General features: G+C 37.4%; 2 protein-coding genes across 3 annotated transcripts in view; one reads left to right on the forward strand and one right to left on the reverse strand.

The window, feature by feature from the left end:
- The window catches only part of LOC127658022 (SH3 domain-binding protein 5-like), a 28,638-nt gene extending 24,592 nt beyond the window's left edge, over window positions 1–4,046 (forward strand). For both annotated transcript variants that reach the window (XM_052147089.1, XM_052147090.1), the window contains exons 8-9: window positions 1,199–1,501; window positions 2,443–4,046. In XM_052147089.1, coding sequence (XP_052003049.1) covers window positions 1,199–1,501; window positions 2,443–2,594 — 455 coding nt within the window. In that variant the 3' untranslated portion in view covers window positions 2,595–4,046. The remainder of the gene's footprint in view (window positions 1–1,198; window positions 1,502–2,442) is intronic.
- Window positions 4,047–4,456: 410 nt separating this feature from the next.
- LOC127657996 (calpain-7-like) lies at window positions 4,457–17,251 on the reverse strand. The gene is made up of 21 exons (XM_052147046.1): window positions 16,854–17,251; window positions 16,546–16,654; window positions 14,847–15,004; window positions 14,492–14,559; window positions 13,824–14,030; window positions 13,220–13,306; window positions 12,911–13,037; window positions 12,331–12,416; window positions 11,864–11,957; window positions 11,619–11,765; window positions 11,420–11,526; window positions 10,626–10,746; window positions 9,645–9,789; window positions 9,461–9,560; window positions 9,203–9,338; window positions 8,973–9,048; window positions 8,707–8,852; window positions 8,479–8,541; window positions 8,241–8,371; window positions 6,520–6,612; window positions 4,457–6,313 (listed from the first exon to the last, which is right to left on the reverse strand). The coding sequence occupies exons 1-21, from the start codon at window positions 16,953–16,955 to the stop codon at window positions 6,169–6,171; spliced, it is 2,448 nt and encodes an 815-aa protein (XP_052003006.1). The 5' UTR covers window positions 16,956–17,251; the 3' UTR covers window positions 4,457–6,168.
- Between the last annotated feature and the right edge of the window lie 202 nt (window positions 17,252–17,453).

Genomic DNA, 17,453 nt, shown 5'->3' on the forward strand with positions numbered 1-17,453 from the left:
CTGACCAGAAACAATAACACGACCGCTAGCTGCTAGCTACTAGCTCATTATCAAACCTCAAGTAAAAAGCTAAGCTCATAACATCACCACACAAACAACAACTAACAATGATGACAAAAACAACAACATACTGTAGATATAGTCAGCAAACAGCAAAACAATAACCTGTTTGTTTAGACAACTTTGTTAAGCTTGTTAGGACAACATTTGTGAAAGATCTCACTGTAAATGAGGCGTAGTTACGTGACACTGAATGTAGTTGATTCAACTGATATTACTGAAAAACAAGTTGAAACAATGACAACTTAACATTTTACGTTTTTGAAGGCGGTTGGTTGTTGAAAGCACGTTGACACAACTAAACACCAACATTCTTTTTTATTAGGAAAACAAATCACACTTAAAAAAAACACTGAGAGCATGGAGAATTTGAAATGAATTTCTTTCTTGGAATAAGGAGAATTTGAAATGAAAATACTGGTGCAACTTTTCAATACAGCTGTGGCAGGAACATAAATGTATCGTTAGTGTTCTGTATAAGACAGTAATACGAGTTTGGAACAGCATGAGGGTGATTAAATGATTACTTTTTTGTTTTGTTTGAGACACTGGATATTTTGATGTTTTTCACTGCAATGCTAATTGCCCCCCGCAGATGGGTGGGCAGATGCGTGTGATTTGTAAAGGGTGGATTGAGCAGTAAAGAGCAGAAACCGATAAGAGCCTGTTCTGTATCTGATCAGCATTTATGAGCCCAGCGTCAATTAAAGGGCAGCCAATGGGATGCTTTTAAATGCAGACTTGTTAGAGCTGAACATTAACTTAAAATGTCACAAAAGCTCACTCATCATATAGAATAGATCAGATATACTGTATATATGTTCTAAATGGCACCTGTTTTTGTCCAAATCATTATGGCGTAAACAAGCTTGCTGTTCTGGCCATTGTGATGGTACTATGGCAGTTGACCAGAATCATGCGAACTTGGTAAACTGCATGTTTCATAGTTCATGAAATATGTTTGGACTGGAATACTAGCAAACTGCTTACACATGACTAAGTTTGTCATGTGATGTGACTTAATATTAGCATGTTTAATTCAGTACAAAAAACATTATTTTTGCAATTTCTTGTGGTGACAGCGGTGGCACAGAACTTATTTTCTAAGCTGATTTTTTTTCTCTTTGTCTTCCTGTAGTGGTGTCTGGCTCATATGAGGATGAAAACTGCAGCACCAGTGCCATGTCTGAGGAAGACTCTGAGACTCATTCTACCAGTAGCTTCAGTTCTGGACAAAACAGTCCTCTGGACTTTGCCTGCCCCTTCTCTTCATCTTCCTCTTCCTCTCCATCCTCCTATTCCCCCACCCCTTCCTCTCGTCCCTGCAGTCTGGATCTGCCCAGCACTGTCTCATTGTCTGACTTCAGCCTGATGTCTCCCATCCTGGGCCCCCGTAGTGAATGCAGCGGGGCCTCCTCCCCAGAGTGCGATCTAGAGAGAGGTGAGATATTCTTGGATGCATTTGTGTTGATGGATGGAACCCAAATAAGGCTGCATGTGCGGGTGAGAGATTGCATTCAGGCTCTTGCTCTCGTTTCTGCTGTGAGACAATGTCATTTTTCTTAGTTTCCTTCCTGCTTGCACCTGTGCCCTCTGGGTGGGTGCATTAATCTCAGTGATGGATAGCTGGGTGGCTCTGCCAGAACAAAAATAAAAACAAGACAAATGATTCTTTGGTGGAATTCATTGTATTTAAGACTTTTCACGGTGTACATTTGATTACAGAAATTAAGGCATACTGTATATTTGTTGTTGTGTTTTGGTTTGATTTGTTTTAATGGTTTGGTTTGATTTTTTCTCTTTTTTTCGGTTCTGTGGTTTGTTTTGTACTGAAGTATGCCTTATACATTCCATCTTAAAGAAATAGTTCACCAATAAATGAAAATTCCAATTTTGCTCCAAAACTTTATACATTAATTGCATTGTATTTTTTTTTAAACTATTACTGTTGATTCCATAATATTGATGACCAAGCATCATGTCAAACCGGACACAACAGAGAATAACAACTTTAATTTTCATCTGTTTCTCATAACAAACTATCATATGAATTCAGAAGACTTGGAATATAGCACATTAGTTGTACAAGGTACGATTTTATGATAATTTTAATGTTTTTTTGTCCTTTCTGGAGCTTGATAGACATGGTCACAATGAACTGTTGTTGAATACAAAAGAGTTCTCCTTTTGTATTTAATTGAAAAATAGCAGCATACAGGTTTGGAACAACATGAGGGTTAAATAATGACAGAATTTCTGTCTTTTGAGTGAACTGTTCCTTTAAAGCTTTTATCACAGTCCATCTAATATAAAAAATAAATAAATAAATAATATGAAAAAAAAAATTCTACTTAGCTGTTTTATACTTGTTTTCTCACACAGGTGACCGAGCAGAAGGAGCAGAGTCTGAACTAGACAACGTTCTCAATAATAACAGCATCAGCAGCACCAAAACAACCTTTAGGCTGGATAGCCGTTTCCGTCTACTAGCTCTAAAACTCAGCCGGACGGAAAGCAGAAAAAACGCTGACTGAGACCCTCTCAGTCTGGCTCAGCACCCCTCCCAAGCACACTGGTGCTCGACGGGATGTGACAAAAGTAGCTGCTACATGACATTGATGCATTCATCCACATGCCATGTGCGTTAGCGAGAGGCCTTGGCCACCACCCATACTCTCCTTCACCAGAATCATCTCAGTCCATTCCTCTCACTGTCTAGAATGTTCTGCCAACTTTTGGATTGATCTGTCACCTGATCTGATGGGTGTTTGAAAAGCACTGTGACACGATGTGCTGCAGAGACAAAAATCACTACGTATCGTGAGTTTCAAGACCATCATAACATCCCCACACATTCCCGATGTGATATAGTGTGAAGAGACAATATGTTGGAGGTGTGAAAGGAGTTTGGAGGTCACAAAAGTTTTAAGCACTTGAGCAAGAGGCACTTGTCTTTGTTTGTGAGAGCTTTATGAAACACATAAAAACAACAGATCAGAAATACTATAGATTTATGCCACTCGTTGTCATCAGAGTCTGTTGTAACAGTGTCATAGACCGGTAAATATACTGTGTACAGAGACATTTGTGTGGCGGTATAATGTTACAACAGTTTGAGTTACTGTATAGCTAGGACACCTGTGCATGCTCTCGCTTTAGCCTGGAGCTCAGACACGTCGGCATGCCCATTACAGACAAAAAGAAGTATCCACCTTCAAAAAGGATTTTTTAAGGAACTTAAAACTTCAGCTTTTATTTGCTGCAACAGTGAGTTATGGGGAAGTGAAGCCAACCACCTGCATAACAGGTTACATCCTCAACTGTGACCGCTGCAGATTTAGCGAGGGGCTGCCCCATCCATACCGGCTGTTTTCAGCTTTTTATTTTTGTCCCTCCGCAAGCCAAATGCGTGAGCTTTCCTACATGGCTGGACAGTGTGCATGCCACCCCATTTTTATCTCCATGTTAAGACCATCTTCAATTGTTTTTAATATATGCATTGAAAAAGAGCAATAGATGCAGATTCACACCGTCTGTGCACTTTAAATAAAATGGAACATGGAGTGGTTCGGAAAGGAGCATAATTAGCTCGTTGGATTCAGTTTTATGGGGAACCACAGATTTGGCTGGTCTAAGTGGTGGACTGGTGCACTGATGAGAAGGACACTTATTGAAAGTTCCATCAAGCTTCTATGTACAGTAGTTGCTGCTGGATTTAGAGATGAACAGCACAGCCTTAGTTCTAGTCAGTAGATAGACAATATGGTGTTTGTATATGACCTTGTGTCTTATCTTTTTTCTTGCCTTCTCAAATGTTCTTCACCTCCTTTTCCAGATTGTTCTGTCTTTGGTCTGTTGCTATTTTGAGAGCTGAGGATAAGAAAATAAATCCTATACCAGTATTTTAAGTGATTTATGGCATTTAGTCTTTTGTTGTTTTACAGAGCTTGTGTAATTGTTTTCAGACTTCAATAAAATGATATCTTCTGCATTATTGATTGTCAAGTGTAATAATCACTTTTAGCAGTGACTATCTTACATTTACATTTAGCAGACAATTTTATTAAAAAAAGACTTACAAATTAAAATGTATATTTTTGGTTTAAAGAATATCCAGGGTTAAGTACTAGTTAAGCTCATTTGACAGCATTTGTGGCATAATATTGATTACCACAAAAATTAAGTTTGACATCCCTCCTTTTCTTAAAAGAAATAAAAATAATATAATCTGGATTGCAGTGAAGCACTTACAATGGAAGTGAATGGGGCCAATCCATAATGGTTAAAATACTGGCTGTTTTAAAAGTATAGACACAAGATGTAAACAATGTGTGTAAATATGATTTTAGTGTGATAAAATCACTTGTTAACCTTTTCGGTGTAAAGATATAAACAATTTTACAACTTCGTTGTCATGACAATGTAATGTCAACAAACCCTAAAACGATTGTAAAAATTACTTTAATGCTCAAATGATGCATGAGATTTGACAGAAGAATTAATGTAGTTGCTTATATAAAATTATAAGTTTCACATTTCTGCATTTAAACTCTCCAAACATTGTCCCCATTCACTTCAATTTTAAGTGCCTCACTGTAACCTAGAAGGCCCAAATCAACATTATTTTTCATGGTAATTAACATTATGCCACAAGCATTGTTTGACTGATCTTGAGATGTATTGAACCCGGAATATTTTTTTAAATAATAAAGCTCTATCAATTTTTTTAAATAATAAAGCTCTATCAATAACATCTGTGGCATGCTGTCGATTACCACAGAAAATAATTTGTTCCATAATGGGTTCCATAGACTTCTATTGTAAGTGCATTTCAGTGTACACACACTACTTTTTTTGTGTACACATGTTTTGTTTTAGCTAAACTTGTATTTAACCTGGACTATTTCTTTAAGATCTCAGATCACCCTTCTCTCCTCGCTTCTCTCTTTTAATTACATGGTTATATGATGTATGAAATACAATAAATGAGTCTCTTTGGGTTCTGAATTTGATTTAAAATGAACACTTTATGAGTGCCGATTAATAGTGACTCTCCAGCCATGATGTCACTAAACAATGCATAAGAGCGAATCAGCTTGCCACATTGTCATGTTTACAAATTTTAGTTATGACATCAGGAATTTCAGTATAACGTGTTACATGTAACGTGTGAATTTTCAGTATAATGCTGCTCAGCCCTATGACTCCTAATGAGGTAATTGTGGTGGGAAAATGCCTGATAACACATACACCTATATTTTAATCTCAATAAATATATTTTAGCATATGAATGACAACCAAAAAGCATGTGAAGAGGAAGAACTTCAACAATCATTTGCACAAGCCCCAAAAAGGAACATCCTCAACAATCACGTGTCCATTTACAATGTGCAAACTTCCAGTTCATCACCATCATCTGAAGACATACAGTACTGTGCTGGTAGATAGTGACAAACAATTTGGGCTTTTATTTTGTTACACATAATGAAAAAAAAAAAAAAAACCCAATAACATTTCTATAGCAGAATATAATTTGACCAACATGCTTATGGGTGCACCAGATGGATGTGTATACATTCTTCGATAAAAGCACACTGATTCGGTGCCCACAGAAGAGAGAAGCCCTCTAAAATTCATTCTACCTTGACATCACTTGACAGACCAGAAGAAGAGCCCTTAGTATGGTGACAGAGAAATCTGTGCACAACACAGACTCCTCTGATCTTTTGCTACTCTTCCAGTAGACATCATTAACATACAATGATGTGAAGTCCCTTTTGTATTGCAGTCTCCTGAGTAAAAGGTTTAGTGTACTCTCACCATCCTCTCTGATTGTAACTTTGGACCGCAGGTCTTAGAGGAGTGTGCTTTTGGCTGATTGAACACACTTCCTCCAAGCATGGCACTGCAACAGCACAGGAGTCAGAGCAGTCATGAAAAATATGGCATATGGCACTGTCAGGTACCATCTGTGGGTCGTGCACATTTGTTTTTGTAAACAAGCATGTCCATGCCTTAGGGAGAGATGAGTGCTAAAGCATCCTCAGGAGGGCGGCTCTTAAACTTGTTGGCTGCTGATACAGGCAATTTTTCAGTAGGATCGTGTCCTTATTGTAGCTGAGATACCCGCAGTGGAGTTACACTGCTGATGTCCAGGAAAAACGGGCCTTCCTGTTTGGGCAGGAAGGTGGTGGGGATGACATTGTAAATGCCAGCAGGGAGGAACTCCACCTCCATATAACAGAAACCACATCTAAGTGCAGAGAAAATGTAGTTATGTGACAGTACAATACCTCAATCTTTTGAATGGAGTATTTTGTAAAAACACTTTCATCTTTAAATAACAGACACACACTGTGATGAACAATTTATGCAACTATATTTGTGTTGAGCTCTGCTTTAAAGGTCAGCTTCTGTTATCTCTGGTTTTCTTGATCACATAGATCATATTTGCTTTACCTGTAATCTCCGCTGCCTCTCTTTTGAGAACCTGAGGATCCAGGATCCCCCGCTGTAGATACGGTCACCACCTCAAAGCCCACACTGTACTGCCTGCAGAGAGAAAGACAAACTCATTCATATTCGCAGAAAACACGCTGCATCAGACATCCTTTCATCACAGAGTATACACTCCCACACACTTCAGCAGAAAGAGTGTGGAGGTGTTTCTTCCGAGGTGGAATGGTTACACAGGATTGCCCTGTCCATGTTATTCCTGGTGTGAAATGAAATTCTAAGCCTTTTCAAAACTTGTGACACCTAAACGATTCAGTTTGCCCAAAGAAAGAACCTATGTGAGGGTGTTCTGAAGTCTTAACCAGCAAACTACATCAATAAATGTCTGAAAAGCAAACACATCACATTATATTACTGAAGCAACAAAAGGTCAAATTAAACATACTGTATGTCTTTCACAGGGTTGGCAAGCTAACCAATTACCTAGTCAAGCATACTCTATACTAGATACTACACCGAAGCTTAGCTAATCTTTGTAGAATTTCATGCTCTCAGTGTTGATATCATAAAACCCTATTCTCTTAAAAACCTTCAAATCATATATTAATATCAATTTTTGAAAGGGTATGCATTTATTATTTTAGGCACAAAACCATAAAGAAAATGTCATAGGCAATGCAATATCCAGACAAACTATAACAAATATATTATAAGAAATTGCTGGCATTGGAATAGTGTATAATAATGACTGTTTCAGGGGTCTTAAAACATTTTCATGTTAAGGATCCCCAAATTTGATGATCCCCTTGCCAGGGACCCCCTGTGTGATAAAATTAGTAAATATGATATTATAAAGACTTGTTTGCAAAGTTAAATAATTAGCTTTTATATCGTTACTGTAATAAAGCCAAAATAAATTTAAATAGTTACTCCTTAAATTGAAAGTGTATCTTTCTTATGTTTGAGTAATGTTAGATGTATAAACCTGAAGAGAAATATTTAAATGAATTTAATCCAAATAATAGAAAATAATACATTTAAAATAATTATATTAATTGTGAAAAGCCCTATATAAATACATTTTTAAAAGTATACCAAAAACGAAAATACCGATTAAAAACAGCTTTACAGAGAATAATGAATTACAACTCTTAACGAATAATATAATACATTATTTTTATTTCTGGTTTTATTTCTTGCTTTGGCTGTCAATACAATAAAATATTTGTAATGAATCTAATAAATTCAGAATTAAATGTTAATGTCAAAATTTGTACACTTTTTTTTTTCTTTCTCTTAAATTTATTGCAACCTCTTGCGGCCCCCTGGGTGTCCCAGAACCCCAATTTGAAAACCCCTAGACTATATTTAGAAAAAGAGAAGTTAAGTTCCCTTGACACTGGCTGACTTTGTGAACTTTGTTTAGTAGAATAATGGTTTCTGCTGCACTAAAAAAAATAATAAATCATCTTAAACTGTTATTCCATGACAATGTGTTATTAATGAAAATAAAATTGACATCTTACAAAGGTTTGAAAATATTACACCACATTTTCTTAACTATATGATACACCTCAAGGCTAGAGTTTGGGGTAGGGAGTATTATGTTGCATATGAAGACTTTTTGCAAAACAAGAAGCAACCTTTGAAACGTTTCAACATTGATGGAACATGAGTGAAATGTGCCCTCTGGTTGTGTGGAGTAAAATAACTATCAGTCTGACCTTGAGCCACGAAGTTCAATGAGCAGAGGGCCTGATTTCTCCAGGTTAAACTGGTATATGGGGTTGTTCTTGTAGGTATCTCTATAATTTCCACAACCCCCGGCACTGGCACCCTTCCACTGGCCATTTATCTACACACAGGCAAATAGCAAAGAGGGAGATGTTTATCCCTCTGGAAATAGCTGTAATAATAATAATAACCACCAATAACAATGTAAGTGTAAAGATGTGGACTCACTCTTTTGGTGTGGATGAAGGGCGTTGGAATTTTGGAGAAATTTAACTTGCACACTGAGTAGACCTGGAAAGGATATAGTCACAGGACAACAAATAATATGAATAAGGACTATTCATTCACATGTAAATATTAGCATCATAATAAAGATAAAAAATCTAAAATATACCAGAATGAGACCTAAACACAAGCACTCACTTGTATGGACACAAACATTGATTGTAATCTTACCCTTAGTGTGTAGTTGATGGTGTTTTGTTTTTCATACTGAGAGACAACCAGTGTAAAAGTGTGAGTTCCAGGACTTGCCAGTTTGATTTTGGTCAGGTAGTGAGGGCTGTTGATCCTGATGCCATCAATGTAGGGTGGAGGCTCAGCTACAAACAAACCAAAAGCAAAAATAATAATAATGAATTATAAGAAGTCAAATAAAATTGATGTAATATATTTGACAACTTTAATGCCTCAAAGACACACCAGAATTTGTGGTTATTTACCTGGATAATACACTTTCTTTCCATCAGTCTTGTAAACGACTAAAGTGATAAACTCCCGGTTTTGAGCAAAGTCATCCTTGAGAGTGAATGAGAAAACTAATTAATTAATAGATTCAATTTTCATTGTTTTTTTTTATATCTAAATTGCTTATTACAAACTAGTAAATAAGTACCCTCAATCTGATTGTAGTGCACTGCGAGAATTACACCACACTAATTTGCTGCCATACCTTGTCAGTGATATGTCTTGTGAGTAGCACCCATACAGCAGTGCCCCCTTGAGGACAGTTCACCTCCAGTTTGTACTGAGGATTATTGGCTAAGCTGTAGACATCCTTCACTGGTCCTTGTTTCCCATCCCAGCTACTGCAATAACAAACCGTAGCACATGACCAATTTCTTATTATCTGATGAGAAGACCATCAGGCATGACAGAGAGATAAAAATAGACACTATATACAAGATGATGTAATAACTATGAGACGGACCTGTGGATACATGAGGATTCTTTGAACAGAGTTGGATTCCAGCTCAGGTAGATGACATCATAATACTGGCACAGGTCTTCCCAGATGATCCAAAATACCCCTTAAAGAAAAACACAAGGTGAATAAGCACTTTTCTTCTTGTTTGCCGGTTTGTCGTGTTCAATGTAGTTTAGCGTTTGCTTACCGTTGTCAAACTTCTGTGCTGTTTTAGGGTCAAAATTGAGGTATTTCAGAAGATCTGGTGTCCAGTTCTTTTCGTCACGTTCACTATAGCGACCTTTCCATCTGAGATGACTCCACGGGTTCTTCAGTTGGAGGAAGCGTTTACCCTGAGAGAACGAGGAGCAGATGACGTTGCAAGAACAATCAAGATACCATTATACAATTAAAGTTCCAAGAAGCCTCTAAATTTATATTCCAGCAAATGTCCCAACAATCATTACAGTTTCAGGAGCCAATATTTTGTATGGATATGAAATTAATGAATTAAGCAATGTGAATTAGAGGTAGACCGATATATCGGTTTTACCAATTAATCGGTGGCGATAGTTGCTTTTAGGAACCATCGTTATCTGCAAAAATCTATGGCAATAGTTGCCGATATTCTTTTCATAAGTTTGTGATTTCAAAATAAGAATACTCTTGTTTATATTTAAAAGTCCTGCGTAATGCACCAAATCTTTTTTTTTCCCTGGTTATTTTGGGAATTTTGTTTAAACAATAAACTGCATATTGGATTTTATATTTATATAGTAATCTTTGTCTGAGCCAGGCATAGTAAAGAGAGAATACGATTTTTTTTTTTACATTCTATAAATACATTTTAAAAACTACCGCCCGATTAATCGGTAATCGACCTTTCCACCACCTTAATTATTGGTATCGGCAAAATCCACTATCGGTTGACCTCTAATGTGAATAGCAGGAATTTGCATTGTAAATTTGGTAGCCATAATACCTTGCAAATGTAAGAAATAATAAATCCTAAATAATCCTAATAAGACTGTAGTGGCTTTAGAAACTGGCCCACTTTTGAAGGTAGACTTTACTGCGGTGTATAAAAATGAGGTACAATCAGAATGCAGTACATGTGTGAGCTTAATTTATTGTGAAAATGTGTAACTGAACAATACTGTGCATCATGGAAGTGGGTTACAAATTTTACCTTGTGTTCTCTGATGTCTAGGACAGCATATGCATGTGTGGGCACTAAGCCCCACCTCTCCCCCTCCTCCTCAGTCATGACCCCTGTTGCTGTGGTGATGAGAACATCTCCTCTGTGAAACCTGTGACAATGCATAACAAAACAAACATACAGACTATCAATGCCCAAAAGTAAGGCAGGCAAACTGTCAAAAGCCATATTAAAGGGATAGTTCACCCAAAAATGAAAACTCTCTCATCATTAACTCATTAACCCCCATACCATCCCAGGTGTGTCTGACTTTCTTTCTTCTGCTGAACACAAAAAGATTTTGAGAAGAATATCTCATCTCTGAGGGTTCCTTATTATGCAAGTAAATGGGTGCCAATATTTTTAAGCTCCAATGACATAAAGTCAGCCTAAAAGTAATCCATAATACTCCAGTGGTTAAATCCATGTCATTCTGAAGTTATATGACAGGTGAGGTTAATTCAGATCAATATTTAATTCACCATTTTTACCATAAATTCTCCTCCCTGACAGTAGACGGTGATATGCAAGAATACAAATCAACAAAAACAAAGAAGTATGTAAAAGAAAGTGAAAGTGGAGAGTTTTAGTAAAAAATTACTTGATCCTTTTGATCTGTTTCTCACCCATACTTATCATATCGCTTCTGAAGACATAGATTTAACTACTGGAGTAGTATGGACTACATTTATGCTGTGTTTATGTGCATTTTAGGTCATCAAAATTTCGGCACCATTCACTTGCATTGCTTGGACCCAGAGAGCTGAAATATTCTGCATGCTTACCTCTGGAAAAGCATGCGGAAAGTGTCGTCTTTGTTAAAGGACTGATTGTCTGAGTGCATGGCGATACGTTCTGGGATCCAGCCTGTGAGTGCGTGCAAATCAATATTCTGCAAATTAACAACAAATGGTGGTCAATATACACTATGACTCTGTAAATACATAAAAGTACCACGCACATCTGGCTTGAGGAGCCACTTACAGAGTTGGAGCCAGGAAAGTCATATCCTCCCATGACCTTCATGTATGCCTTCTCGATAAGTGATACCCAAAGTTCATTGCGATTACTGGAGTAAGAGCACAGCAGCTCGCCGTTACGATCCACCGGGAGGAAATCATCAATGATCACCTGACAAGGGACACAAACACCTTAACTATAACAATACAGTCTGGAAAACCAATTTATCTGCAAACTATGATGAAAGCAACAGATAAAACGTTGATTACCTTCCTTTGGACGCCATTAATGTGTAGCTTCACCATGTACTTCCCACAGGGGTTATATTCTGGCTCTCCTTTCCTGTTCTGTGGGTAGATGATACTAGACAAAAACCCATACACATGTTTGTTATTATATAATGGTGGGGATATCCCATTGACTTCTATTGTTCTTGTTACAACTATTACTTATTAGCAGTTTTGAATACATGTTTTTTTTTCCACATTAATGACTCATAAGTGTTGAGGTTTACAAACAATACTGCATCTTCAACTCATCTGTAACCCACTGCTTCAGGAATTTATAACATTTTTTAGAACATTTTTGCCCCAGTACAAATGACACAAGATATTAAACAATCGTAAACTGATTCACTGATGAGGAACCCAGCAGGTGGATAGATGACCCAAGGGTTAGTTTAAAACATGAGTCAAACTGGCTGAGTAAACATGGGGGTCTGGCACACCCGCCGTACCTTGTGATTAACTTTTTGTTGTAGCGTCTCTCATATGCTGCGCTAATGGCCAATGAGGCAACGAAGGAACAGTCTGACACAACCGTCTGCAAAAACAAATATACAAAAGAACATTTACGTAAGCTGACAGAGTAACACTGAGCTTAATGTATGGAAAAACCGCAGTCAAAACTGCTCTGAACAATAAGCAATATTTACTAGTAAAGTCTGACCTTTCTCTGCTAAAGCTGAGTGTTATTTTTTCGATGTTCAAATAATTTATCTTATCCCAGCTTAATATGCAGAGACAACTGAGCCATTTGTAGGTTGATTCCCCCTAAAATATAAACACTGTGGCTCTTTGTCACTTTCAAAACATTGCTCAACACAGCAACAATGGCTAAACGAATAGCCTGAGTTTGGGGTGAGACTCTCTGTTTGTCCAACCAGTGGGAGATTGGGGGAGGTTTGAGAAACTAGTAATAAAACAATTATTATTTTTGTATTTCTTGGCAGAGAAGCTACACTTCAGCTTTAACTGATTTCCATAGCTTAAAGTTTTTGAGCGGTGCACTTAGTATAGAGATGCATGAAATGTGACCTGCTTGATGCTGAAGCTGGACACAGTGAAGATCATGGTGGGGTTATTGCAGATGTCATTTGGCCGAACCCAGCGTGAGAATATGGCTTTCTGCTTCGGCGACAGAGCCAGTTTTCCACATTTGTCGCTATGTATAAACATCACTATGTCACAGACCTTTCCATGATGCATTGCAACATTTCAAAGAGTGTTACAGGACTACAGTTTTCAGATGAGTGAAAACAAAATACAGCTGAGGGAATTTACAAATCAACAGCTGCATATGTGCAGTATAAATAGAAAATAGAAAAAAATGTAATAAAAACTCACGAGAACGGAACAGGAAAAGCGAAACGTTCCCTCAGGTCAACACTCATGAATGGAACATATTCAATTCCATTTATCTTGGAGGTTTTCCTTATAAACACAAAAATGTTATAATTAATTAACCATGGGGGGAAACATATTACATTTCAGTAAATCAACCAAATTGCCTTTAGCAAATATATCATGTTGATTTTACTGATCTTTTCCCTGTCTTGCACTGTTTTCTTTGTAGACATAATCCCATTTCCTTTAAAGGGATAGTTCACACAAAAATTTACATTCTGTCATCATTTACTCACTCTCATATTGTGACATATTTTCTTCTGTGGAACTCAAAAGGAGATGTAAGGCAGACTTTGTATTCTCAGTTACCATTGAGATGGACAGACAGTCTCAGTTACCATTCACTTTTTTAACATGGAGAAAGTGAATGGTGGCTGAGACTGTCTGTCCATAACAATGTATCTAACATCTCCTGTGTTCCATGGAAGAAAGAAAATTATACAGGTTTGGAAAAACATGAGGGGGAGTAAATGACAGAATTTACATTTTTTGGTGCTTTATGCCTCTTTTGCACCTGCTGAAAGTTTCACTCCTCTGAGCCTACCTGAGCACCTCTATCTCCTCCGTTGTGTAGCGTTGCCCCTGCGGTTCACAGGACTGCACTGCTCGAATCGACTGAGCTTTGTCATGCAGGGAGAAGTCTGGGCCTAGTGGCAGGAACTGCCTCACTTGATCAGGGACTTTGGGTGCGGATGAAATGGGCTTGTCCTGGTTTGCAGGTTTACTAAGAGAATCTTTCAATCCCTCTGCCCTGAATGAGGAAAAGTAAATTAATTACAAAGGATAATGGGTAAAATGTGCATCATATTGATGATGAGAGTGCAGAGAAGACTGAATAACAGGATAAAATGTAGAAGATATTAGTATATGTTAGAGAAGTAACTGAAAGATGAAGTGTGGAATTTCTTCACAGTGTTTCCTTTCACTTACATTGAATCATTTTTCCATACAATGAAAGTGAATGGTGATTGAGAATATCATTCTGCCTAACATCTCATTTTGTATTCCACAGAAGAAAGAAAGTCATAGAAGTATGGAATAAAATTAGGGTGAGTACATGATGACAAGATTTATTTTAAGCAAAATATCCCTTTCAATGCATTATTTGGGATAAAAGTATTTTTGACATTAAACATAAAATAAAACACTTCCCCTTAAGTGGTTTCATTTATGCCTGCTTTTTACAACTTAGTATAATAAACAGAGAAGCACCTGTCCAGTGCCTGCCGAGCAAGCTGCTTCAGTTTGCCCTGTAGTGCTTGATCTGACGTCTCATTGGTCTGTGTGGAAGAGAGTAAGAGTTACTAGTTTTCAGTTGTGGCTCCGTTTCTGATTACCAGAGGAGCCCATATAACTGTCAGTCAGAGATCTAAAACCAGACCAAACAACCAGATAAACACCACCACATGTGGCAAAGACTGGCAACTATTACATTAATTACAGTAATTACATTACTGTTCGAGTTAATACAGTATAGTCAATTCAATGCAATTATATAGTTAGTTATATAATCATGTAGTTATATAAAGTTCTAATGTCCGACTTTGCCCTTTATGTAAAGACTCACTGCTTGAATACACAACTCCACAGCCTGAGTGTAGAGCTCAATAGCTTCATCAGTGTTTTCCTTCTCATCCTCTTCAAAAGCCTGTGTCACCAGGAAGTATGACCTCTCGAGATCCAACTGATGCTTGCTCTTCAGAGGGTCACTGCTCTGTGCTTGAACTGATAAGAGAGAAGTCAATCAGTGGGCTGATGGTTTTGGCTTACAGTATGTGTATCCAGCACTGATTAATAAATTTATAGATCAGTGATATACAGTGATCAACAGAACCTTAAAGGGATAGCTCACCCAAAAATGAAAATTCTGTCAATATGTACTCACCCTCATGTTCCAAATCTATATAACTTTCTTCAGTGGAACACAAAAGGAGATGTTAGGCAGAATGTTAGCCTCAGTCACCATTCACTTTAATTGCATGAAAAAGAAAAGATGCAATCAAAGTGAATGGTGACTGAGTCTAACATTCTGCCTGACATCTTTTTTGTGTTCCACAGAAGAAAGTCATACCAATTTGCAAACAAGTGGGTGAGTAAATGATGACCATGAACTTGAATCTTTTAGGGCCACAGAAGAAAAATGGCTTTTGTTGTCATGGCTGTCAAATTGCAGTATACAATAGAATGAGGTAGGAGGAAGAAGATTAGTCTACATTTAGTAGGGAATGGCAGGTGAAGGGCAAAATTATAATTTTTTTTAAATCTGTTGTCTAACCGCATTAAAGGAATAGTTCACCCAAAAATGAAAATTCTCTCATCATTTACTACCCATCATGCCATCCCATATGTGTATGCTTTCTTACTTTTGCTGAACACAAAGATTTTTAGAAGAATATTTACAGCACTGTAAAATACACATAATGCAAATGAAAGGGTACCACATTTTTGAAGCTCCAAAAGCACATAAAGGCAGCATAAAAGTCATCCATAAAACTCCAGTGGTTTAATCCAGGTCTTCAGAAGTAATATTATAGGTGTTTGTGAGAGAAACATCAATATTTAATTCCTTTTTTACTATAAATTCTCCTCCACGCCCAGTAGGTGGGGATATGCACAAAGAATATGAGTTGCCAAAAACAAAAGAACAATGTGAAATTGGAGATTGATAATAAAAAAGGACTTAAATATTGATCTGATTCTCACCCACACCTATCATATCGCTTCAGAAGATATTGATTTAACCACTGGAGTCTTATGGATTACTTTTATACTGCCTTTAAATACTTTTGGAGCTGAACATTTTTAGTACCCAGTCACTTGCATTGTGAGGACCTACAGAGCTGAAATGTTCTTCTAATAATAGTCGTTTGTGTTCTGCAGAAGAAAAAAAGTCAAACACATCTGCGATGGCATGAGGGTAAATGATGAGAGAAATTTCATTTTTGGTTGAACTATTCCTTTTATTTGCAATTAACTAATACTGAAGTAGTTATACCACTTTCAAATATGATCTGATCTATGTAGGCCTAAGCATTTCTAAAGTTTGGGCTGTGGAAAATATGAGTGTAATTTCTCCCTCTTTCCTTCTACAACAGGGAGGAGGAGGAGGTTTCACCTTCTCTGACCACAGAGAAGAAGAGTGGTGGACAAAATTTCAAACCTTGTGAATCAAATTAATGACAACTGGTTGAATCTCAAAAGGGTGTGAATCTGATACAGAGTAACAACAGATGAAAACAGCTTTCTGACGTTGATGTCATACTGACCAGCGCTGAGTAGAGTCTGTACTCTGTCCAGGTACTCGTTCACCTTGTCTTGAATGTTCTCTAGTTTGGATCCAGCCATACCTGCATAGATGAGAGCTTGGGCAGCCTCCTAAAAAGAACCAAAAGACACAGAGTATGACAAAATATAAATGTATGTACAATATGAAAGTGGATAATGATTTATTTTTATGGTAGCCGAATTAAAAAAAACTCGTGTACTGTAGTTACATCAGAGAGCATTTTTTTAGGAAGGTTAACAAAACAAGATTATCTTTAGCTCTCATGCCATAAACTTTGATACATCTTACCTTGTAGAAAAAAACGGCTTCATTGTATTTTCCCTGCTGGTCGTGCAGTACAGCTGATTTGGCAAATTTAACAGCATCGAGTTCAAGAGCTGTAAAATCCATAATTGATGTTTAACGACTGATCATTGAATTCAGCTTGTCGGGTGTATGGCTAAAAATGTTGGTCTATTCTTCATTATAGGCTTCTTCTGCTTCGAAAATGTGCGCTTCTTTCTTGAGTTATTATTGTTACGTGTACTTCTCGGGGTCTATCGCCGAAATAAAATGAAGCATGACCGAAAAAGACTAATTAATAGGGGGCTGACAACTTGGTTTAAATAAATAAGGCGCGAGCCCGACACGCCATAGCGCGTTTTAATGACATCAAAACAAACCCGCGAGCCCGCTGTACTTCCGGATCAGGTGGGCGTGCCCCATGTCGTCATGACGCGTCATTTACGGAGCCAATGGCGCGTAGCAGAACTTCATTTGGGAAAATCCACCGCTTTCACCTATGAATGTGCAATGCGTTCAAATAATTATAGAAATTCTGAAAACTTCCCCCTTGAGCATTATGCAAAGCAGAATTTACAGAGATGGGATGTGATGCTGTCCTCTTCC

This window comes from Xyrauchen texanus, chromosome 17 (genome assembly GCF_025860055.1).
Source record: "Xyrauchen texanus isolate HMW12.3.18 chromosome 17, RBS_HiC_50CHRs, whole genome shotgun sequence".
In the NCBI taxonomy this organism is placed as follows: Eukaryota; Metazoa; Chordata; class Actinopteri; order Cypriniformes; family Catostomidae; genus Xyrauchen; species Xyrauchen texanus.